Raw genomic sequence first — 24,020 nt, 5'->3', positions numbered from 1 at the left:
CTGTTCATGCTATGTGATATCATGAAAGCGGAAATATTTAACCCTACATGCGCAATAAATTTACCCAGGGAACTGGATTTGAACATTGTCGACGAGCATATTCGATGCTCTCTAAGTTGCGTCCAGCCCCACTCAGTTGCATGTCCAATGATTCCCATACGATAGGTTGCATCTCTAATCCAGAACCTCCGGAAGACTCTTGATTATCGGAGCCTGTATCTGTGGAGGTCGTCCGGTCAATATCAGCACAGGCCAAAGGTTGGGGCCTTGCTAAGTTTTTCTTCCGAGTTTCTCTTCTGCAATTGGGACTCCCAGAGTGCGCGCCACACTCTCTTCTCAGGAACAAAGGAACATGCGATTGACGGAAGTAGAGCGATTGAAAGAGGTCAGAAAGCGCAGGAGGTATTTCGCCAAACACCCTAACTATGCATTCTAGATTGCTCTAAATGGCTCCACCATCTCACCAGAATGCTGACAATGCTCTATACTAACTTGGAAAAAGAAGAAAGATGCATATCCTCGTATCAAAGATCTGAGAGCAAAAAGAGATAAAAATGCATATATCCCTAAGCTAGCTATAGCTGGATGGAATGACATTAGAAAGCACAAAACGCCCGCTATCCCCACCCCCCAAACTTAACCCCCGTAGCCTAATTCGAGAAAGCGACCTGGATTATTAAAGTGAAATAACCACACGTGTAACCAGGAAGAAAATAGATACAGCCAACCAAACAATGGAAATAGATTAAAAATCACTAATGTCATAATGAAACCCGTCAGCAGAAATTGCGGATGCGAAACAGACTTCTCACACCCACCCACCAGCCGTCTCCTCGCCCATCATCGCAAAATCCGTGGCTCCTATAATCACAATCCGATCTTTCAACGTCATCTTCCGCCTCTCTGCACCTGTCAGCCCCAGTCGCTCCCTCATTACCGACATACTTCTTCGCAGCAATGCCCCACCTCCCATGCTCTGCTGTTTGAACCCTTGCTTTTGCTGCTGTTTCTGCTGCTCTTTTCGCTGTTTCTGACGCTGCCACAGCTGCTGCTGCTGCTGCCACTGTTGTTGCTGTGGAGGGGGCAGTGGTGGAGAACGGAGAATATACCGTAAGGGAAAGAGAGATGGCGGCCGTGGAGGTCGCGAAGGTTTACTGTGAGAGGCATTAAATCGGATATGGAAAGCTTTAGAGAAAAAGGATTTTATGCGGTGGGGAAGGAGGGTCGAAGAGGATTGTTGGAATTGAGATTGGAGCTGGCATTGCGACCGATGGTGGCTCTCGCGGTAATATTGTCGAAGGTTTGCGGTAGATGATGGTAGTGCTGGCGAAAGTGAGGACGTTTGCGTTGTTTTCGGTTTCGTGATCCTGCTCCTGAAAAAGATGCTTGATCTACGGCTTTGTTTTGTTTTCCATGCTTTCGACCCGTAGCGCTGGCAGTCGGAGGTGAGAACAGCAAGTTGTTTGGTTCTTCGCCGGTCAAAGTCATGATATGTTGGTGTATTATTTGGTGTGGGGGTAATGTTCAAATTATGATCATATCCGCTGCTGTCGGAAGAGAAAGAGTACAGTTCTGTGCGATTCCCGTAATGGCTTTCGGGCTGTATTTCCAACCTCGGTGGGCATGTCCCTGGTGTTGGTGCGTTGCGGTCGTTCTTTGGGAGAATAGTCATCGGCAGGTGACTAGTTGAAGGTGGCAACATTATCCGTTGCTGTTCTACCTGATGGTTAGAGACTACCTCGCCTGCGTCCGGTTCAGGCTTTTCGCACTCGGCGGAAACCTCACAGAAACAGGTTTTTGACACATTGTCATCCACGGCCGCAAAAATTGATTCAGAGCTCTCCTCTCTGCCATGCCGGTGTTGAATGCTTTCAATATTAAGAGCGTGAGGAAGAAGTGAGGGATCAATGCTGCCAACTGTAGTGGCATAAATAGGAAGTATTGGATCGGCGGTCGTGGAACCACCGTGAGTTGCACAAGAAGAGTTGGAGCGATACCTCGATTTCGTAACCCACGACCACCCCAAATCTGGATGGTATAGGCCCGTGGGACCTGCGATAGTCCCGCACGAGGCTGCAAGGAGTGGATTTGGTTTTGACGGATATCCGCAGGATTGGAGGGATAACGACCTCTTCCTTACATGTATCTGCGCATCCTTACCTGTATCCCCGTCTGTAGGAAGCAACAAAAAGGCCTTCTGGTACCGTTTTGAAGAACACAAACTATGAGCTCTTGAAACAGTCCGTGGAAGAGGTTGAGGGAGCATGGTTTTCCGAGGACAATTTGGTAGATGGCTCTCATTTGATCCAACTGCTTCGGTATCTGGACCATAGACGCACGAAGTAGGGCGGGGAATGTCAGGTAAAGGCTTATCGAGCTTACAGCTCAAGTAGTTAGAATTGCTGGGAGAGTAGCCCTGTGGAGGAATAACATTTTCCAAACCCTCCAGCGACCTCGAGAGGAGGAGGGGGGGCGTATATCTAGGAATTATCATGGATGTCATTTGATTGAGATAGTGTGCAGTAGGTGAGTCGAGAGGACAGGATGACAGAGAACCGCAGGAAGTGATATATAGCAAGGCCAACGAGGTAGCATTCCGGTTTTAACTTCTTAAAACAGGCAGAGCTGGGAAGTTCCAGACCAGGTTGTCAAAAGTCTTTTTCACGCGAAGAGGTCAATAGCAAGGAAGTGTAATCTTGTCAAATTTTAACCAGCGACAAAGAAGCGCAACAAAAATTGCCATTTTCGATCACGATACAAGGAGGGTTTGTCCGAAATGTGGGAATATAACTTGCAGTGCTATGCATGTAGATGTAGTTACCTTCCAACGAGCAAGCGAAACAGAAATGGCAAAGAAAAGGGAAGCGTGGTAACAACAACAAGGAACCAGAGAAAAAACCTAGCAATGATGTAAACAAGATGAAGGTTTTTTCCCCACTGAGCAAACGTCCAAGGAAGAAGAACTTGGGGATCTATATATTTAAGTTAGGAGACTGTCCCAAATGTTGGTTGGGTCCAATAAGATGCTGGCAAATGGGGACCGAAATAAAGAAAACCAAAATCACCATCCGTCCCCACGAACGCGCCCCCCCCCCAAAAAAAAAAAAAAAAAAAGAAAAAGAAAAAAATATCGCGCGCAACAAATGCGTCGCACGGTTGTTGCCCACCAAAAAAAGTAAAATGAGTGGGGCCCAAGGGTCAAGATTGAGAGAAAAGTCGAAAGTTGTAGTTAGACTCCGTAGTTTTTATAAGGGTGCCACTGGTTTAGGTCACGACAATTTGGCAGCTTTATCAAATATTTCCTTGGTGAGCAGGTCCCCAGCCTTTCGAGCGCCCTGGAATCTGCCGATTCTTTTCAATTGCTTGATCATGTCCTCGTCGCCAAAATGACTATTATGCTCGAATTGGGGTTCCTCTGCGTAGGCCACCCTCGCCGCATCGACTATAATTCGCGCGGTCATGCCAAATACGCGATAGCGGCTTAGCCCCATAGAAATCTCCTGTTCTTCTAATTGATCGACCGCGGCATCCTGGTCAATACTCTTTCTTCTCGGCTTTGTAACTTTCTGGTTTGTTATTGGAACGAAGAAATGGTGCACTACCAGAGAGGCTTTAGTAAACTGAACAGCCCCAACCCCCTTCAAAAGATAGGAATAATAGGCAGTGTGGTTAAGATTGTAGTGTAGGGAATGGGCGAAAAAAGAGGTCATATTCATAACATAGAAAACATACTGCGCCACCAAGTCCCATTCCAATTGGTCCAGGTCCCTTCATACCACTCGTTCGGGTCGCCTGGAATACTGTGATCACCGTCGCCACGGGGTTCATCCTCTGTCATCAGGAAATTATGGAAAGGCCCGGAGAAGACGGCGGCAACCTCCTTGCCGTCCAATTGGGCCATGAACGCTTCTTCAGGATCGGCGTCTTCGCCCGTGGCTTCATTGAAGGAGTGAAGAAACGCCGCACATGGTCGCACGACGAGCTCGGTGCGTGCGAGGTTGGCAGGAAATTCGCAGAGATGTTCCACCCAAAAAGGGGACGGGAGCTTCTGGTCGATATTCGGCAGGCCGATTTCCTCAAACGCTTCGCGCCGAGCGGTCTCGAAAGCCGTTTCTGATAGAGAATCTGCCTTCCCACCTGGCAATGCTGCTTGACCGGGATCTGATGAGAGATTTGAAAATGCGTGAAGAATTGGTTAGCAACTGGTTTGTTAGCTACAGAAAAAGGCCCACGCCCGGGTTTTCCTCCCCAACCATAAAAAGAGCTAACTAGCAACACACCCCTCCTGCACGCATGACATACAAGAATTGAGAGTGTTAGACCTGATGGTTAAAATGACCCGGAGATCACCTCGTCGATCGGCGAAGAGCAGAAGCAGCACGGCAGCCCGTCGGGAGAGTGGGACGGACTCATAATTCGTTGGCGGCGGCACATAACGCCTCAGTCGCTCGATTGCTTGCTAATCCTCCTCACCTGTTAGAGGACTTGAGAATATAAAGCAGCAACAATATATATATATATATATATATATATATATAGTTACGTCGCACCAAGCCTGTGTAAGTGTACGTATTTAGGGCATTGTCAAAAGACCAACCTTTGATGCAGGAGATAGGGGCGCCATGGTTCTTGACAATTTCAATCCTAGTGAAGAATTCAGGATAATATATGTCTTACTCCTATGTGTGTGCAATAAACTAAATGATTTTCGTCTGATCATGCCTTTATCCCCGGAAGGGGTGCCAACATCAACATTCTTATACACACACGGGGCTTCGTGTTTAGGGCAGAAATCGCCGGCTTGCCGAGGTTAGTTATACTTTCATGGGAGTCGTCAAGGAGTGGTTGAACAAGGCTACGGCGGAAGAACATTTCGACCTCAGACACGAATGGATAATGCTGTATAATCTAACTGGCCTAATTACGTTATTCTCCTTCAGCACAGAATTTCTCGTTTTTATATCAAGTTACACAACTTGCGACATGGAAATCTTTTCGATATGTCCGGACAATGAAGCTAGGGAGAAAGAGAGTAAAATAATATTCACACCTATTAGATAGATCCACAAACACAACCCTAAGATCGAATGTCCCGATTTTCAAAGGATTTATTATATTTTCACTCTTGTGTTGGGCACAGTGATGAAACTGCCTCTTTCTCTATGAAATAACCAACCCACCCAGTTCCATCAACTTGGGAGACAAACCACGGCTAAACCCTGTTAATTCCAAACACCAACATCTATCCCAATAAAATTAACAGTAAGTGAAGCAAAAGACTTAAGAAGGGAAAGCCATCGTACGAAAACAATGGAAAACTGGCCACAGAGAATCTAGCAAAAGAGAGTTACGGATGGATGCTCCGTGTTGGGGACAAAGGAGAAAAAACACAGGGTTCGTAGTTGGAAACAACAAAGAAAAATCTGTAATTAACAATAAAAAATTATGTTTATAGTTATTCACAGTCAATATGTCAAGAGAGAAACCAAAGAAGACAAAAGGTGATCAAATTATGAGACAGTCAGCCAGCGCCATGAAGGGAAATATGCAGTCCTAGGTGGTAGTGAATCGCCTTGGGAATATTCCAGATGACGAAGTTGAAGCGGTAGGTGCCATACCAGCCAAACAACCTTTTCAAGCTCATTGCCTCAAACCCAATATGCAGAGAGTACTGGGATAAATCTATTTCTGTGTCTTCTTCTTTGGCTGCTTCTCAGCGTCGGCTTTGGACTCTTTAGCCTCAGAAGCCTGTGATTCCTGGACAGGAGCTGCTGCTTCCATGTTCTTGTCCTCCTTATCATCGATATCCTCATGATCCTTAGGAGCAGAAACACCAGCTTCCGCACGTTCAGTATTTTGTTCGTTTTCCTCCTCAATAAGCTCTTGCTGTTCCTTGATGACCTCAAGACGCTGCTTGTTGGTTGCGGCGCCTTCAGCATTATGCACCTCAAGCTCAATCTCATGGAAAAGCTCCTCGGGAATACTAGACAGGACGGAACGCAGCGCATCAATCTGGGAGGAGATTTCATATTCCTGGGATTTTTGAGTGTACAAATATGCGTTGCTGAGAACAAGAAGGGTCGATGGCACGCGTTTGTTAAGGCGCAGGTTTAGCCACATGGAAAGATCGTCCCGCAGGCGGCCTGGGGATATGCCATGTGTGCGCAACCCACGCGAGGCACAGGCCATCTGGAGTTCGGGAACAGAAAGAGACTCGACGCCTTCATATGAGATGGCTTTGTCATCACGCTTGATTTGACGCATCCGGTGACGCACATTGTACCGGAGCATTGCGTCTGTGCCAAATGTATTGAGATTTATGTACTTGCACATTGCCACTAGTTGGGGCCGTGACAAGTTATCCAAAGTAAGGTCATCCTTGAAGGTTTGGCAGACCTTGATGACGTCTTCATCAGAAGGTGACTCGCCCGTAGCTCGAACCTTTCTGAAAAATTGGGCAAATTCTTCTTTTTTCGCGTTCATAGCGTTGACGGGAAGACCGGTTTCCTTGAGTGTGTTCTGAAGGAACGAACCCATTTCCTTCCGTGTAGCCCGAAGAATTGCGGCCTTCGCCTCCTTCGACTTTTGGGCTTCATAGGTGCTAGGAAGAAGGTTTGGGAAGAGCTTGAGAGCGACGGGTAGAAGTAATTCGGCAAAAGGGACAATAACAAAGACAGAGAATGGCACCAATCGAGCTAAGTCTTTAACAGTTCGTTGAAGCTGTTGCTTGTAGGTTAGGAAGTCTCCAAGAACAAGGTCAAGAACGCAATGTATATAGAGATGAAAGACGAACCTGTCGATATTCTCTGCGGCTAAGCTCATAGCCAGCAGCCATTTTCAACGCCAATTTTGTACTAATCCGGACTTCCGTAGCCAACAACTTCGTTCCATCCCAATAATGCTGAGCTTCCTTCTTGATCTTCTGGCCCAGCGTAAGCTTCTTGGTTTCCTTCTTCTCCTCAATAGCCTTTTTCTCCACCGCTTCCACTTCAAACGCGTTTATATCCTTTCCTTCCGTAACTGCCGCTTCAGCAGTAGCGTTACTTATGGCTGTCGCTTCCACCTGTGAGTTAAGTTGACCTGAGGATTTTTCCCCCGATGCTCTCGCTGTCGGGGTTTTCAGCGCAGTGTTTGTGGTAGGAAGTGGTCTCTTTGCCAACTCGGCATTGAATCCCGGAGGAGGGAACGATGATTCCTCTATGGGCCTCGAGGAGGTAGAGGGCTCTGTGGCATAGGTACGCTGCTGCAACGGGATGAGGATGGCAAGGGCTTGGACATCTTGCGGGAGGGAACGGCGGTAACGTAAAGTCACTGAGGAATAAGGTCCTAGGCTTCCTGGGGTATGGCCACGGACTACACTGAGTTAGTGAACTGGTTCTTCGCTGGAGAGGTATTCGACACCAAACGTACAGGCTGCCATCCTCTGAACTGGCACCGCATTGCGGGCCAGGGCGACTGATTTCATGCTGTGCCGTTAAGTTGAGGAGAAGGATAATCCGAGTGCCTCCTTGATATAGACGTAGACAGTATAAGGTGAACAGCAAAATTCTCGTTCAAGAAAAGTTATGAGGATGTATGTGCTGAGTGGTAAAAGATTTTGGGCACTTGCGGTGTTAGATGCGGGTAAGCAAAGTTTTGGAAATATCACGTGAATTTAATGTCCAACTGTTGGAGCCTAGGCTTCCTATTATGGACTAGCGCACCGCACAGTAGTATATAGCATCCCTGAGATAGGCTACCAATACAACCACTTCAGACGTTCCCACATCATCTTTCCAGCCAATGGTTAACTAGTTAGTTAACTAACTAACAAGTTAACTAACTAACTAGTCAACTTGGAAAAGCTGAGTCAGCATTCGGAATCTTATGCATTTAAACGTCATTTCAGGGTGCAGGTATATATCATAGGTGAAATAGTTATTTACAATATCTCAGTATCAGATTTGTAATATCCTGTTTCATCATCCTAAATGATCAATGGGACAGCAAGAAAAGCGAGCCTATCAGACATGTCAGAATATCGACACTCAGAAAACACATGCTGTTGAACATTGGAAGGAGAACAACAGACGCCATATATTCGTGTTGAATAAGCCATAAGGACAGCAGGAAAACACAACCCGCTAACGGACAAACTCACATCGCAGTATAGAAAGGTCATATGCAGAGATATCAAGTCCCAAAAGACAACGAAGAGCAAGAACGCTTCACGAGGGTATCCACAAAGTAAGACAAAAAATGGAATAGGGGGCAGGCAAAACAATAGTAGTGAAGGCGAAAACGGAATAGGGGGGCCGACTCTCTAAGTTCTGGCATGGAGTCCAGAACTTGGATTGGCCTCCACACTGGAACTCTCATGTTGCGCATCGAGCAGCGGAATCCGGTTAACAGCGGATTTCTCCGGTAGTAAATCGGGCTCCTTGATATCCATATCATCATGGCTATGAGGCTTACCGTTGCCGCTAGATTCAGGTGCCAAAACGGGACTTGTCGAGCCTCCCTCCGGAGATGACTGCCACTTGGCAACATCTTTCTTGAGCTGTTCTAGTTCCTTCTGAAACCGTTTGCCGAAGACGTCAATGTAAAAAGTAGCTCCGTTGTAGACACTCCACGAAAACACGACCATAAGGAAAAGCGCACTGGCCCAGCGGTACCAAAACCACAAAGGGCATGGTGTTATGGTAAGCAGCGCATAGACATACTGTATGAGCATGAAGGCAGGCTCTTGTAATTGAAGTGGGAGGTTAAGGACAAATTTCCCAATCCAGGTTTTGGCATATGATTTCCGCAGCCATGTAAAACTTGTTGGCCGCCCTGCTGCAATCTTCTCACGGCGACGAACAGTGATAAGGAAGTGATAAGACAGCTGCCACACAGCATAGGGCACGGAAGCCCATATCATCATTGCGAACAGCGTGTAATGTTCTGGGCTACCTGGTTCGCTGAATTTGATGTTGTAGATAGCAGGAAATCGTCTAAGCAATACTTCCGGAGGTGTCATATGGACCAAGCAATGGAGGGTGACCGGGGGCATTATATGAATGAACAAGCTGGTTTGGATGTGGTCAGGAATATGCTAAGAAAGCGATATTGGTCCAATACCTTCAGTAGACGTACCTGGTAACTTTATCGAAACTGTGAAAAACAAGCGAATTCCTCCAAAAGGCAATGGCAATGGCATTATTACCATAAGCAAGGCAGTATGTACTAAGGAACAATCGTTTCGAGCTCGGAAAGACCCAGATCGACAAAACAGCCAAGAAATTGACAAAGTAGCAGAGATCAGCTAGGAAGTAATGGTAGCCACGCTTGCGATAAGTGTAGTAGCGTATCGGCATGAAGTAGAAAAACTGAGCAGAGTACCAGTAAAAGAAAGATTGCGGGTAGGCACCAATCAAATATCCGCAGATGAGGATATTAAGGACCCCTGCAATGAAGGAGATTTTCTCGCGGGCGGTCACCGTCGCGGTGTCGTTCCAACGAGCACCCAGTCGCTCAACGGAATCTTTCATTCGTTTCCGGTATTTCTCGAGCTGTTCGTCTGACGAGGGTACCCGTCTGCGCCATTCCCCCACTACCTTTTGCTTCGCGTGGATGCCCGTGCTCTTCAGTTTTTCCTGTTGTTTCCTAACCTTCTCCTTCTGAGCGGTTAATGTATTCTGCCATCTTTCTAGATATTGCGGTAGTGCCAAGTTTCCCAGAATATCGAAAACGGTAAGCTTGTCGAGAGGCGGAAAGGGTTCCCAATCTTCCTGGAACGAGCTGCTAGTTCCAAACGAAGACGTGCGTGAGAGGCCATTGGATGTTGGTGAAGCATTTTGTTGTTGTGAAATTGGTTGCGCATCCTGATCATTTGCTATGGCGTCGAGGGCATTCCCATCGGGTTCTGTCAAGTATTCATTTAGGTGATCTAGCTCTGACCTGCTTTTCGGTATCGAGAGTGGTTGAGGCATCCTTGCCCAGGCCTGCCGGGCGTTGTATATTGGTAACTCTGCTTAAGATTAATGCGGAATTAAAAAGCTGAACTTTATTTTTTGATAACTCGAATCAAACATCAGCCTTAAGAGCTCCCAAGTTGCGATTGGATTCAAACGATCTCAAAGTACAGGAAGAGCAACAGGACATAGCAGCAGCATGATACTCACCAATAGAAATAACATGTGACTGCAAAGGTTGTGACCATATATGAATTAAGTCTTTAAATATCGCGAGCTCTTCATACAAGCTGCGGATGTAATCAGGTATGTGGCGGATCTATATAAAATACAACATGCGGAGAGAACGGGCACGGGATCTAAGTCGTATTTATCATTAACAGGATAGATGCCATCATCAGGCCCGCAGTTGGGTCATTTAGTTAAATGTCCAGTCAAGAGAGTGGTCTGCTGCTCCACGTCCAAGGAGCAGATCGTACATGAGACTTCCACCCGGCTGGTTTTTTGGACAACAGCTGGTTGGAGGTTTGATCTTCTCCGGGTTGGTTCGTTCGTTACGTGACTGGCGCTAGACCGGGCTCGGCGGGCTTACGTGACCACATCACATGAGTCGGTTGTTTGCTCGGTTTTGCTCTCTGGATTGATTTAGCGGATGCTCATTTGGCGCCGGAAGAGGAGTTGGGCGGAGCAGAATCCATACGTATCCTTACAAGACCCCTAGGGCCCGGGGAAGAATTAGGAGATGATTCGGGTTTCCCAGAAAGCGGACACGGAATAAAATAAAAGGTGGCTGGGGTAATTTACACAAAGCCTAATCATCAGCGCTCCCTATGAACCTCGTTGTAATACTGCAGCATTCCATCTAACTCTAAATAACTCTTGTTTTTGAGCGAAAACAAGCCAAAACCAGAAAAGTATCCCCTCACAAAAACGTAATCTGTCACCAAAAAATGGCGAAGATGTACCTCCCTAGGTCACTATTCTATATGAGCTCCAGAAAGAAGAACACCAAAATAACCCACAAGTTACATAGGGGCCAGCCAGCAAGGGAACATCAATGACCTCATAGACACCAAATTACAATAAAGCAGGCATGCATCCCGATAGATTGATTATCTATCAAATCATGATTCGGATCTTCTGTTACAGCACAATTGCTCTGGAGGGAGAAACTTGGCACGCTAACCATAGTTAACAAGGTTAGTTCACCAATCTAACCACCTGGTTAGATAAGCAACAATCCGCCCATCGCCAAATTTCGCGACGCGATCCGAGCGGAGAAAATCTGTACCCCAACACTCGACATTTTTTCCCTTTTCGCCTCACCCATTGAGTTACAGGTGACGCGATTCTCCATTCCAGTTTACCAGCTGTTGCAAGCCTTTGCACTTTGCGCCCCTACGTTTTATCTAGCGTTTTATAATCACCTGTTCATCTTCCAATTGGCGTGCAGGAGGGAGAGCGCGATTCTGAGAAGTCATCATGGGAAAGCTAATTCGCCTCGAACTTTTCAGTATGTACCCTCTTGGCCTGCTATTGCAGAGGATATTGAAGTAGTACTACATTACGCGTGATGTGATATGATGCTAATGCGCGTCACAAATAGATTTCAAATCATACAAGGGGCATCATACCCTTCTTTTTGGCGATGCCTACTTCACGTCGATCATCGGGCCTAATGGCTCGGGGAAGTCAAATTCGTTAGTGACTATCGCTCTCATAAGCACGCAATGTCGATACTGACACGTGGACAGGATGGATGCAATCTCGTTCGTTCTAGGAATCAAATCATCCCACCTCCGCTCAACGCACTTACGCGACTTGGTTTACCGTGGGCGGGTGCTCCGTACATCAACCATCAATGACGATGGCTCCGCGAAGAATCCTGAAAATGGTGTCAACGGTGACGGCGAACCTGACGCATCCCAAGAGCCTGCTGAACGCAATGACCCAAAAGTTGCATGGGTGATGGCGGTGTACGAAGATGACGCTGGGGAGGAACAACATTGGAAACGATCAATTACGAGCCAGGGAGTGAGCGAATATCGCATCAACAATCGTGTTGTAACGGCACAACAGTACAACCAGTCTCTCGAAGATGAAAATATTTTGATCAAGGCTCGCAACTTCTTGGTGTTCCAAGGAGACGTGGAATCGATCGCATCTCAGTCCCCTAGAGACCTGACCCGTCTCATAGAGCAGATATCCGGTAGTCTCGAGTACAAAGCGGAATACGAAAGACTCAAGGCAGAACAGGAAGAAACAGCAGAACTCCAAAATGTTCAATTGAACCGCCGCAGAGGCATCAACTCCGAAATCAAGCAGTATCAAGAACAAAAGAGAGAGGCGGAGAATTATGCCAGGAAGGCGGAAGAACGCGACCAGGCAATTATTACACATATTCTTTGGAAACTCTTCCACTTCCAACGTTTAATTGAGGAATCAAGCGCGGAGATACAAAAGCATCAAGACGAATTGAAAGAATTCCGGCGTGGCTTAGAAAAGTATGAAAAAAGCCTCGAGGAGGCTAAGAAGGATAATGCTCGAGTTGGTAGAGACGTAGCAAAAGTTGAAAAGAACATTAAAGCCAAGGAAAAAGATATCGAGGATACGACGAATTCGCTCGTCCCTGTTGATGAGAAAATCGAAATATCAACCCAAAAAGTCCAGAGATATGCTGCTCGAATTTTCGAAATCGAAAAGGAAAGTAATGCACAATCGAAAACCGTGAAACAGCTTGAAAGGGATCTGAAAGTTGTTGAAAAAGCTCAATCCCACTGGGAAGATGAGTGGAAAAAAACTGCCAGCAAAAGAGGGATCCAACTCAGCGATTCTGATCTTCAAGAGTTCAACAAGCTTAAGGAAGATGTGAATAAGCGTTCATCAGCTGCGCAAAGCAAACTCGACAACTTTAAGCGTCAGAGGAAGGCCGATGCTGAAACAGTTAACAGCTTAAAGAGCAATTTCGAAAGTACAGAGTGGCAAGTCAAAAATCTTCAGTCCGACGTAAACAATATGTTGGATCGCAAGGCAAGCATTACGGAAACCATTGAAGCCACCTCCAAAGAAATCGATCAGAAGAAGAAGGAGCTGAATAATCTCACTTCAGAACGTCTTCGTGTAGCGCAAATGCGGACGGAACTTGAAGAGAAGCTTCAGGTCACTTTGAAGAAGCTCCTTGAGGTAGACGATGGCCGCAAGCAAAGCGAGAAGGAACTGCGTACCAAGGAACTAATATCAACCTTGAAGCGCATATTTCCAGGAGTCAAAGGCCGGATCAGCGAACTTTGCAAGCCCAAGCAAAAGAAATATCAAGAAGCTGTTAGCACCGTCCTTGGCCGGCATTTCGATGCCATCGTAGTAGACAACGAGAAAACAGCCAAGGAATGTATCCAGCATCTACGAGATCAAAGGGCAGGCCAAGCAACGTTCATCCCACTAGAGACCATTCAAGTAAAAGCCTTCAATTCTAGCCTAAAAGGTATGCACCGGGGTATGCGACCAGCCATTGAAACTGTTGACTTCGACAACTCTGTTTCCCGCGCTATCACATACGCCTGCGGAAACGCAATCGTTTGTGACGACCTAGCCACCGCCAAGTACCTATGTTATGAGAAAGGAGTCGACGCCAAAGCAGTGACTCTGGATGGGACGATCATCCACAAGGGTGGTCTTATGACTGGTGGACGAGGCCCTGGCAGTCAGCAATCTAAGCGCTGGGAAGATACAGATGTCACCAACTTGCACAAATTGAAAGACAAACTTATCGCAGACCTGGCCAACCTCCCTAAAGCTCATCGCAAGGGCGCGGAAGAAGAGAGCCTCCAAGGACAACTTGCTGGATTGGAGCAGCGTCTTGCTTATTCTCGAGATGAGTTGAAATCCCTGGACAGAAACATCGAGAGTAGGTCCAACGAAGTGGACTTTGCCAGCCGTCAACTGAAGAGCATCCAACCCAAGTACCGTGAGAAGAAAAATGCTCTCGAAGAACTGGATAAATCTATTGAACAAGCCCAAAGCTCTGTCAGTGGAGTTGAAGATGAGGTCTACAGTGCCTTCTGTCGCCGTCTGGGATATTGCAACATCAGAGAATATGAAGCTCAGCAAGGCTCGCTGCAACAGGAAGCTGCAGAGAAGAAACTTGAATTCACAACCCAGAAGAGCAAGATAGAGAACCAACTCAGTTTCGAGAAGCAGCGACTGCAGGCATCCGAAGACCGGGTTGGAAGTCTGCGTTCCCAGGAAGAGCGAGATCGAACTCTTATTGCTGATCTCGAGGCCCAGCGTAAAACCATCAAGGATCATCTCGATACTCTCAACGCTGAACTAGACCAACTAGGCGAGGTCCTCGCGGAACAAAAGGAGGCTTTCTCGCAATCTGCAGAGAACCTGGCTGCGCAACGTCGAGAGGTTCAAAAACATTCTAAGAATGTTGAGGCTACGCTCAAGGCTGTCAGCTCACTGGATGGCGAGAGACAACGCCATGCCTCAAGCAGATATGCGCTCTTACGCCGCTGCAAGCTGGAGGATATTGATATACCCCTCGAAAAGGGCTCGGCTCCACTCTCTACACTCCCCATCGATGATCTGGTCCAAAACGATGAAGATGTGATGGACGTGGACGAGGAACAGACTTTGGGAAATATCCGTGCTGCTGCTATCCATGATTACGGTATCGACGTTTACTTCGAAAGTCTAGGGGACTCTCTGAAAGAGGTATGTATTAATCTCCTCCTTATTAGCACTTACTGCTTAAATAACTAATCTTCTACAGGATTCGGACGAGAAGGTTGAAGAAGAGTTGCTGGATAATATCAAATCTCTCAACAGCGAGCTTGACAAAATGGCGCCAAACATGAGAGCTATGGAGCGACTCGAAGGCGTCGAGAATAAGCTCAGGAGCACGGAGAAAGATTTCGAAGATGCCCGCAAACGCGCCAGGAAGGCCAAGGAAGACTTTGAGGCTGTGATGCGGAAACGCTCTGAACTTTTCAACAAGGCTTTCACGCATATTTCAGAGCAGATCGAGCCCATATATCGCGATCTGACAAAGTCAGCTAGCTATCCCATGGGAGGAAAAGCGTAAGTCCATTGAAATGAAAGATCTAAATACCTACATCGTGAAAACGCACGTAATCTCACTACTTCCCCAATTTCTGCTTGACAGTTATCTCGATATCGAGGACTCAGAAGAACCCTATCTCGACGGTATCAAATACCACGCCATGCCGCCGCTCAAACGGTTCAGAGACATGGAACATCTCTCTGGCGGAGAGAAGACCATGGCAGCTCTAGCTTTGCTTTTCGCAGTACACTCGTACCAGCCCTCCCCCTTCTTCGTGCTGGACGAGGTCGATGCGGCGCTCGACAATACCAACGTAGCAAGGATTGCCAACTACATCCGCGACCATGCTGCACCCGGTATGCAATTTATCGTCATCAGCTTGAAAACGGGTTTGTTCCAAAACAGCGAGGCGTTGGTGGGTATTTACAGGGACCAGGCTGCGAATAGCAGTAAATGTCTGACGCTGGATGTAAGTCATCTATCTCTCCATCAGTCAATATCACTGTCACTAGTTTTCGTCATCGCGCTATATACGTACTTGCATACTAATGGTTGGTACGTATATGTAGCTTCGAAAATATTCATAACATCGCCTGTTACATGAACAGATTGTGTTTGTTTTTCTCTTCGTATTTCATCGTTCATATAGGCAGAGATACGATACCTGTCAGGCCATCGATCCTCTATCCATCTCACAGTCAAAGATACTCATCTATGGACATCTCATCAGGATTCGCGTAAGGTAGATATCACGTATGAGCTGTCGTTTCAGATTGAGGATCGACGAGCATCGATCAGGCAGTCCAGTACCCATCGCTTGTCTCAACGATAATCATCAGCGCTTTTCTATTTTCTTCACCAATCTCACGGCAGCAAGCAACCACATCATGTTTCTATCGTATAGCTTAGCTACTTAATGAAAAGGACCTAGTTACGTACCTGTTCATCCTTCCACCTTTTTTCCAGTCCTCTTGATATCCATACCACTCTATTTTATCCATACGTCTTCTCTCCCCCCACCTTACCATCTCATACTATGTCTAAAACCATCCACTCCATATCGTCAACGCGTCTAAAATCATCAAAATCCCTTCCTTTTCGACCCGAAGAGCAAAATGGATGCTCCGTTTCATGAATTCCTGGTACTCTCTGAGTCACCAAGCCCTTAAATCGTCCACCGGGTCACTGTCGGTGCACCAGGCCACGCGCCCATGCCACCCAGGCATCTCCTGGGTAATAAATATGTATCCATCGACAGCTAACGACGCGGGGTCTGTCTACCTGAAATCCCCTCTGTGCGGGGTGGTTGCGGCATGTGTTAGGTATCGGTGACGGCCGGTCGGGCACGAAGAAGCGTGGTGGTAGTGGCTCGGGGTAAGGTCTACAATGTCAGAGCAGCTCAGGGCAGTGACCACATGGGCCTTTCTATATATTCGCAGGGGAGGCATCGATATAGAGGCATAGATGGTCGGGAGGCTGAGGATATGAGGATGGATATCATATTTCTACGGCTGTTTTCTGATGCAGCTGGCTCCATTTACTGTGGGGTCTTTGGGGGGGAAGGGACGATTTGGGGGGGGATTGTATACGTCCGTCTCTAGCTTCTTTTATCGATTTAGTTTTTGTTTATTTATTTGTTCACGTGTTGACTCTTTCCTGCTCTCTATATACGTAGAAGATAGTGGAAGATGTTGCTTCTCGGTGTGCAGAGATGATATATCTGTATGCATGCAGCCACAACTCCTGGCCACAGATACATAGTTCACTGCACGAGCCCTCTGCGCTGATTCTATACAGCCTGGCACCGGTTTCCCCTATGCAGCAGTATTTCTGCACTACGCGGAACACAATTGGGGGTAATACGGTGATGGATAAGAAAGAATAGTCCGACTGTACGCAGTTATGAAGTGGGAGTCTGTGGCTCGTTTTCAAGCTGCATCCATCTGCTGGCAGGATCTGCGCCCTCCTGTACGGACTCTATCTCTACGTCTTGTAAGAACATATGGGTATGATGGCGAGAAGGAGGAAGGAGACTTAACTTCGTCTTTCCAATTTGGTTCTCGCGACTTGTTTCAAGTGAAATTTATATACATGACTGTGCTCGTAGTGTTGGTGGTGCTGAAGAGAAAGGACCGATAACAGAATGAGAGTGATGGTGACAATATATCAGCAGAATCTTTGCCAGGGGCCAGGGGCATGATTCACAAAGTGATAACTGGAAATAACATATTCGAAGCTATCCCCTCCTCCCCGCCCAAAATAATAATAATAATAATAATAATAAATGCATAGAATGAAATGAAATACAAGAATAACTTGTTTGCGTATTAACAAGATCGTAACCGCCGGCACCGCGTACGATCTCATGGAAAGAAAAAGGGGAAAGAGAGTCATGTGCTTGAAATTCAAAAGTGGAACATAGACGAGTTGGAATGTAGAAGACATCTGAAAAGGAATAAATGCACCAGGAAATAATACATTAATTAGAAAAAAATCCAAAATCAATGAGATCCTTCAAAACATGGAGTAGACAAAAACGTTCTTTAAGTATAAGGATCTGGTGAACTTCCGTTCTTCAACATTTCGTGGATGGTATCCCAACGAGAAATATTCTCTCTGCTGGGCAGGTGTTTAAGAATCTAGACGGGAGTTAGGACGTCGTGAAATTATATGTCATGTCTGAGAGGGATATAATTAGAGGTAGCAAATACCTCCTGCAATTGCCGAATATAATCCGCAAACTTCACGCGGAGAACACCCAAGGGGCCGTGAACTGGGGCAAGCAGACGGGGTTGCCCAGTGACATTATTGATATGCAACTTACGGCAAAGCCGATCAATCTGGTCCAGGTTGAGCATGTCAAATTCTGGAACCGGATCTCCGAAGTGATAGATCCAAGGAGCTTTGCGGTAGCAACCTTCGCCGCAATACTCACCAGCCCGAGCAAGGACGATATCAGAATTAGATCCGAACTCTACGGCTTCTTCCCACTCTTGGTCGTGGTGAGGCGGCTCGGGTTCCTCATAGGGTGGCCCGGAGAAAGGGTCCTGTTCGATTCTGAATGTTAAAATTGTTCTGGAATCTCTTCTTTCTTCCTATTTTTTGAATGGGGGAATTGTCACTTACGTATATTGAACTAACGACGGACTTTGCTTCGTTGGCCTCTTCGGAGCCCGCTTCTTTGGAATCCGCTCTATATTCACGATGGAAATGGGTTTGCAAGGCCAAACGGTCACCAACTGGCGGGTCATGATATGCGACTGAATCGTCTGGTGCCTTAGAATCACCGTCAAGTGGAGTACCAACAGCCACAGCAGTGAAATTAGGATCCCTCGGTTTGTCAGGGAGAGAGCCCTTTAGAAGAACGGCACTACCGAGATACTTCATCTCGCCGTCATTTGACGGATTATTTGCTTGGTTCGCTCCCGGCATGGCAACTATTTCACCGTACATGAGAATGAATACATAGAACAGTTAAATGTATGGAGGACATACCTTTTGATAAATTTGGAGGCTGGTTTGTATTTTTATTTTATTTTATTATATTTTATTTCTGAATTAATATTGCTTTCAAAAAGCGGTGTTTAATCTGTATTAAAGCTTGTCGGATGGTAGATGCAAGGAGGTAAAACCGATGCAACAACAGACGTTATAACGTAGTTTGAGAGAGAGAAGAAGAGGGAGAGGGGAAGGAGAAAAATAGCGGAGGAGAGAGGATGGCGACTTAAATACCCTCTTTTGAGTTTCCTTTTGACTACCGACATATTATTTTGAGGTCATCTCCCTGAGAGGCGTGGATGTTTATTTTTAAGTCATCGGCCTGAACGTGAGTAGAGTTAAAACCTGTCGATGCGTTTGAGGAAAGCGATAAAGTTCCTTTTGAGCAACGCCGCAATCCAACCCCCAAGAGTATTCAATGCCGTGGCTGGCTTCTAAATAGAGAGATAGAAGCAACATAAACCCAAGGGAATACGTCGACTGGTAGGAACTCGAGCCACTAAAGCAAGCCAGAGTTTTGGCCCATTTCCTCCCTCTTAAGAGTCTAACGAACGAACGTTCAATGTGGTAGACGCTTAACTCCATCTTGAGTCGACAGCTTGCTGTAGCGGAATATAGATTGGCAAAGACTCGCAAAAGGGGAAATGACGTCAAACTTAAGGTACAGCCGTTGTTGGTAGCAATATAGAGTTCGTACCTGAGAATAGGCAAGTATCTCCAAGAGATGGACGGAAGCTGATCAGAAAAATGCCGGGAGGTGAATCGTTCACCTGGATTCAACTACAGTTGAGCCGGGGCATACTAATGACGCTCACGGATAGGCCATACCACAATATGGTATCCTATACCCAATTTCGACGAAATATTCCTTCTGGTGGAGGATTGAAGAAGGTTAAATAAATAGTAACTGGTTTGTCAGCCAACAAAACGATGAAACTTTGTAGCATAACATGCAGGACAGAAAGATAGGGAAAGCCTTTAACACCTGCAGCCGTCTTAGGACAGCTGAGGCCCCAAATTTTGTATCCACGGTGCCATCGTTAGCTGCTCACTCGTAGTGAACTCTCGAGACCTCGTTGTGCTTTTTTGCTTCAGATCACGTGATTTACCCCTTATCGACCCCTCGAGAGGCCAAAGAGGAAAAAGAAAAAGATGATAACGTGGGGAGTGCGAACATTAGGGAAAGAGTGTTAGAAGCACAGATTTCATGGGTAAAGTGTGGAAACCGGACCTCAACAATATCCATTGAAATAGATTCCAGTGTAGTACAGATATTGGTCAATTGATAGTCGCCACCGTCCTTGACTCGAAGAATGCCAAAGAAAAAACCCTGCAAAGTACAAAAAAGGAAAAAGTTTAATGCAAGGCAACAAAAACGAACAAGGTATCCATAGGGGGCTGGTTAGCCAGTTTCCACTGTTCGCACCTCATTTCAGAACAGGGTAAAACGAGAGATATGGTGTCTCCTGATCTAGAAAACGATGGGTGACAGCGTTAGATACCCAAGGTTTTGCTGTCAGTTGCTCAAGGGCTTTGAGAAGCGTCCCATTAATAGAAGATAGAGTTTCCAAAAGCTTACTGAGAGTAGAGACCGCATTGCAGCTGCTCCCTGATATGCCACAGAACCCCTCTCGGTTTCTTTAGAGCAGAGACCTGGAAAGTGTACAGTATCCGAGATAAGCTCTTCAATGGAGAATATAGGACGCCGTGCATCCTTCGTAAATTGTATCTGTAGCCATCGAACAGAACTTAAAATTGCTAAGCCGACTTCCATATTCGAATGCGCCAAGAGCTCACATTGGTGTCAAGCAGCGGAGAGCCCTGGTAACCAGAAATCTGAAGTTGGGATGACCGCCCTGGTTCCCCATTGCACCGTATATACGGAAGGGAAGATGCTTGTATCGCGATATTCCACAGCATGCTCGAGTGAGGGAAATTCAGTGCAAATGTCCCAAAGAGAATTGAACATGAAGAGAAAATCTCAAAAGAGAACAAAAAACATGAACAAGACGAACAAGAAAGAATACAACTATACAAGATATCATCGTAAAATTACATAAAGGGGAAAGCTGAAGGCTTCAGGCTGCGACAAGGAAAGGGGAAAGCAATGCCATTATCCATAACGAAATCCCCGATACATGAACGATTCATTTTTACGTTAACTAGATTCCTCAGCCAGACATCGTTCAAAAGCGAGAAACTCATCGGCAAAATACCCTGTGATATCCAGGCGTAATGTGCCAGAGACGCCCTTAACTTCAAGGTAAACAAATCCTTCCTGAGTGAACGCACGTCGCATGTTTATAAATGTTTTCCATATGACATAGCTGATTTTCTTCAAAGGACTTTTCCAAAACGATAAACGTGGTCCAACAGCTCGCTCGTGAAAAACTTGACGTATATGTCTCATATCTTGTACCCGTAGTTGCTGCTTCGAGACAAAGATAGGTTCGGATAAGGATATTTGCGAAGGAGTGGTGATTATCTCACGTGGCTTTAGGAACCCAAAAAATGGCCGCACATTTATTCGAATTTCGGGAGTTCTGCCACTGGCAGGGATTGCGGTAATGCGAGTTATGAGGCCTGTCCCACGGCGGATGAATACAGCACCCATAGCGCCCATGACCACGCATATACCTCCCATAGCATAGGTGATAAACTGGTTCAATTCTATCAAGGGGTCGACAGTAGTCGTATAAAAGTTCCAACCTGCATAGAGAAAGCAAAACGCCGCTGTGGTGCTGGTGGTGAAAACATATGCTCCAATTGTCGTTGCGGCATAGAGCTTGGTCCCTTCCTTGTTATTTGAAATCTCTTGTTCGAATTTAAAGTAAAGCTCTTCTATTGTCTTCCTTGGGTTTCTTGGTTTTGACAAAATGGAGGAACCGCCTTTGAGCGGGCGTAGAGTCTGCGATGCATGACGTTTTAATGTCTTCGGCGTAAAGAATTCGCACTTTGATGAAGACAAGTGTTGCAATGGTGAGAAGGTAACAGAGCAGGACGACTTTGGAGAGACAGATCGAGGGCACAAAATTCGAAGGGACATGGCGGAGACACTGGAACCGGATCAGTACATATATATATTCAATGCGTATTGTGACATCTTCGCCATTTGCAATTGGCGGGGGTTAAATCGTTACAGAACATCAATAAAGACAGAAAAGTACCAGAAAGATAAACAGAGCCTGCCACTAGTACTTACACCAAGAAAATGAGGAAATTGAAGCTGCGTAGTCTGCTATTATCAACCTCAAGTCTTTCGATGCCAGAGAGGATCTTGAAAGCCCGATTCGCCGGAACATCAATCCTCCGGCAGGGTAGAGAGCCGCTAGTCCAGATATGGTAAGGCGCTCAGCCTCAACGGCATCCGCAGTTGGGATATCAGAGACATCCCCACCGCTGGAGCTTCACCTTTTGTCCATACAGTTTGCAGACGGGCTCTCAGAGCGTATTTGCTGCATATAACAACCTTCCGTTGTTTTAATTGTTGCAAACAACCAAACCTTTCTGAATCGGAACATCAAAAACTCTTATCTTTACTCCGCAGAGGCAAAACATTTCGTCATAGAAAGGACCTTCACCAGTTCGGTGCCATGGCCCAGGCTTCTCGCATACCATGTTGGATTTCACGATGCCGTCTCAATTCCTTCAATACCGTTAGATGTGAGCTTCCTTCTCGCTGCTAGTGCTTCTTTTGCATTGAATGGAGAACAATATTATATCAAAACAGAGCGTGGAACCTCTCTCCAAATCCAACAACCGACACTGACATCCGTGCGTCTCTAGACCTCCAAACCTCCTCTGCAGCCCAATCACAGAATCTCTCATACCCCCTTTACCCTTCCGTCGCCCAATTGCTCCATGAAAAGGGCATTCCGACATCCGATGCCTCCAAAATCCCCGCCTCCGGGCCTCAAGGCCGGCTCCTGAAGGGTGATGTCCTCGCCTTTATCGGTGCAATACCAGCAGACTACTCCTCAAACCTTTCCGCCCAGATCTCCAAACTCGCCCATCTAGACCTCAGCAATATCAAAATCAAAAAACCTCTCGCTGAATCTCAAACTAAACCTGAACCGCCACCCACACCCTCCCAACCCTCTCCGCCCCAAGAAACCGAAATCTTGCTCCCAATCTCGCTCAACCCCGTCCTAAGCATGCAAGAACGCCTCCAAAAGGTTCTAGGCATCACAGTCCCCCTAAGTACCCTCCTCGCCCGCGCCACAGACACAGCCAACGAAGCCCTCCCGGCGTCCCAGATTACATCCCGCTCTCAATCTGCCGACGCCCTTTTTGATGAGATAATTGGCATAGCGCCGACAAAGGCCACGGCCACGGCCACTTACCCCCCCACGTCTCGCGGAAACTACATCCCGGAGATATTTGCACCGGAGGAACATTCCGCGCCTGCTCCTACTCGGGAGGTCCAGGTCCAGGAACTGGATATCATAGACATACTATCCGGGAAAGCCAAGTTATCATCACCTCCTTCACCACCCTCCACCAAGGCTGCAACTCCACTCGATTCCGCGGCTGTCGATCTCGCCACCAATATCTTCAGCATTAAAGTTCCAGTAGCTGATCGATTGCGCGGGGAGACGTTCCTGGCACGCCTGCGTGACGTGCTGCAAGATCAACCGGAGAGCTTGGTGTTTTGATTTATTTTTTTATTTTATTTTATTTTATTTTTATCTTCCTCTCCACTTAAAACGAAGCAAGGGTAACTTAATTTAAATACATGCGGCAGGAGAGGAATTTCTTACTTGTGTTGTGTGGTATAATAAACGTGTTCACAGGTTATATTTGCATATGTTTTGAATTTATTTTGCCCTGTTTGGTTTGCATCTTCTCTTTCATAGTTAGTTCTCTCCTTAGTTTCTCCCTCCCTAGGTTATCCTCCGCCCGCCCTATGCTTTTGCCCTACATACTTGAAAACACTGCCTGACACACCAACGTATACTCGCTGTTCTTTACGCACTTCCCCCCTTTCATGGACTTCTCGATCAAATGACACGAGCAGGATCACTTCTCCAAGTGCATACATACATATATATATATGTGTGTACAGTACATGTACTATATCTACTACTACTGTGTGATAAATTATCTGTCCACATAGTTGATATGTATAGCACGGGAGTGGGTTGAAAGGGAGATACCGTACCTCACATTTATAATCATGACGCAATTTCCCATTGCTCTAATCTCTAAAACAAGCGCCCGTTGCCACACTACAATTACCAGCATAGAAGATCTAGAGCAGAGCAGAAATCTATAGATGGATAAACCCCACACCCCATGTCCCACGTCTACAAGATATACCCCGTCCATATTCCAGCTTCTACAGAAGTCACCTACCCATCCCCCACACAGATATATCTTCACAAGCCACGACATAGAGAGCAGGGACAAGGAAAAAACAAAAGAACAAAGCCTTCATCATCAACCAGCGTTAAAATTAGAGTAAATAACGAATATTATAACAGCCGTCACATTCCCAATCCCGTTCCCGTTCCCGTTCCCTT

The 24,020-nt window shown here is 46.4% G+C and overlaps 8 protein-coding genes across 8 annotated transcripts; 2 read left to right on the top strand and 6 right to left on the bottom strand.

Moving 5' to 3' along the window:
- Positions 1-808: 808 nt before the first annotated feature.
- Positions 809-2,503, bottom strand: PAAG_00674 (hypothetical protein; the record flags this gene model as incomplete). Its single annotated transcript, XM_015844104.1, has 1 exon — positions 809-2,503. One exon carries the CDS (start codon positions 2,501-2,503, stop codon positions 809-811), a length of 1,695 nt encoding a protein of 564 aa, XP_015700885.1.
- Positions 2,504-3,269: 766 nt separating this feature from the next.
- Positions 3,270-4,624, bottom strand: PAAG_00673 (NUDIX domain-containing protein; the record flags this gene model as incomplete). Its single annotated transcript, XM_015844103.1, has 4 exons — positions 3,270-3,598; positions 3,733-4,161; positions 4,303-4,459; positions 4,598-4,624. The coding sequence occupies 4 exons, from the start codon at positions 4,622-4,624 to the stop codon at positions 3,270-3,272; spliced, it is 942 nt and encodes a 313-aa protein (XP_015700884.1).
- Positions 4,625-5,682: 1,058 nt separating this feature from the next.
- Positions 5,683-7,465, bottom strand: PAAG_00672 (MRS7 family protein; the record flags this gene model as incomplete). The annotated part of the gene is made up of 3 exons (XM_002796767.2): positions 5,683-6,720; positions 6,794-7,353; positions 7,411-7,465. 3 exons carry the CDS (start codon positions 7,463-7,465, stop codon positions 5,683-5,685), a joined length of 1,653 nt encoding a protein of 550 aa, XP_002796813.1.
- Positions 7,466-8,302: 837 nt separating this feature from the next.
- Positions 8,303-9,953, bottom strand: PAAG_00671 (hypothetical protein; the record flags this gene model as incomplete). The annotated part of the gene is made up of 2 exons (XM_002796766.1): positions 8,303-9,050; positions 9,118-9,953. 2 exons carry the CDS (start codon positions 9,951-9,953, stop codon positions 8,303-8,305), a joined length of 1,584 nt encoding a protein of 527 aa, XP_002796812.1.
- A 1,464-nt stretch (positions 9,954-11,417) lies between these two features.
- On the top strand, positions 11,418-15,587 carry PAAG_00670 (hypothetical protein; the record flags this gene model as incomplete). Its single annotated transcript, XM_015844102.1, has 6 exons — positions 11,418-11,448; positions 11,542-11,635; positions 11,690-14,651; positions 14,710-15,017; positions 15,103-15,469; positions 15,570-15,587. The coding sequence occupies 6 exons, from the start codon at positions 11,418-11,420 to the stop codon at positions 15,585-15,587; spliced, it is 3,780 nt and encodes a 1,259-aa protein (XP_015700883.1).
- Positions 15,588-17,543: 1,956 nt separating this feature from the next.
- On the bottom strand, positions 17,544-18,432 carry PAAG_00668 (hypothetical protein; the record flags this gene model as incomplete). The annotated part of the gene is made up of 3 exons (XM_002796763.1): positions 17,544-17,639; positions 17,712-18,047; positions 18,127-18,432. 3 exons carry the CDS (start codon positions 18,430-18,432, stop codon positions 17,544-17,546), a joined length of 738 nt encoding a protein of 245 aa, XP_002796809.1.
- Positions 18,433-20,656: 2,224 nt separating this feature from the next.
- On the bottom strand, positions 20,657-21,544 carry PAAG_00667 (hypothetical protein; the record flags this gene model as incomplete). The annotated part of the gene is made up of 1 exon (XM_002796762.1): positions 20,657-21,544. One exon carries the CDS (start codon positions 21,542-21,544, stop codon positions 20,657-20,659), a length of 888 nt encoding a protein of 295 aa, XP_002796808.1.
- Positions 21,545-22,091: 547 nt separating this feature from the next.
- Positions 22,092-23,153, top strand: PAAG_00666 (hypothetical protein; the record flags this gene model as incomplete). Its single annotated transcript, XM_015844101.1, has 2 exons — positions 22,092-22,161; positions 22,285-23,153. The coding sequence occupies 2 exons, from the start codon at positions 22,092-22,094 to the stop codon at positions 23,151-23,153; spliced, it is 939 nt and encodes a 312-aa protein (XP_015700882.1).
- Between the last annotated feature and the right edge of the window lie 867 nt (positions 23,154-24,020).

This window comes from Paracoccidioides lutzii (assembly GCF_000150705.2).
Source record: "Paracoccidioides lutzii Pb01 unplaced genomic scaffold supercont2.2, whole genome shotgun sequence".
Classification (NCBI taxonomy): Eukaryota; Fungi; Ascomycota; class Eurotiomycetes; order Onygenales; family Ajellomycetaceae; genus Paracoccidioides; species Paracoccidioides lutzii.
This window is presented reverse-complemented; position numbering and strand designations above follow the sequence as displayed.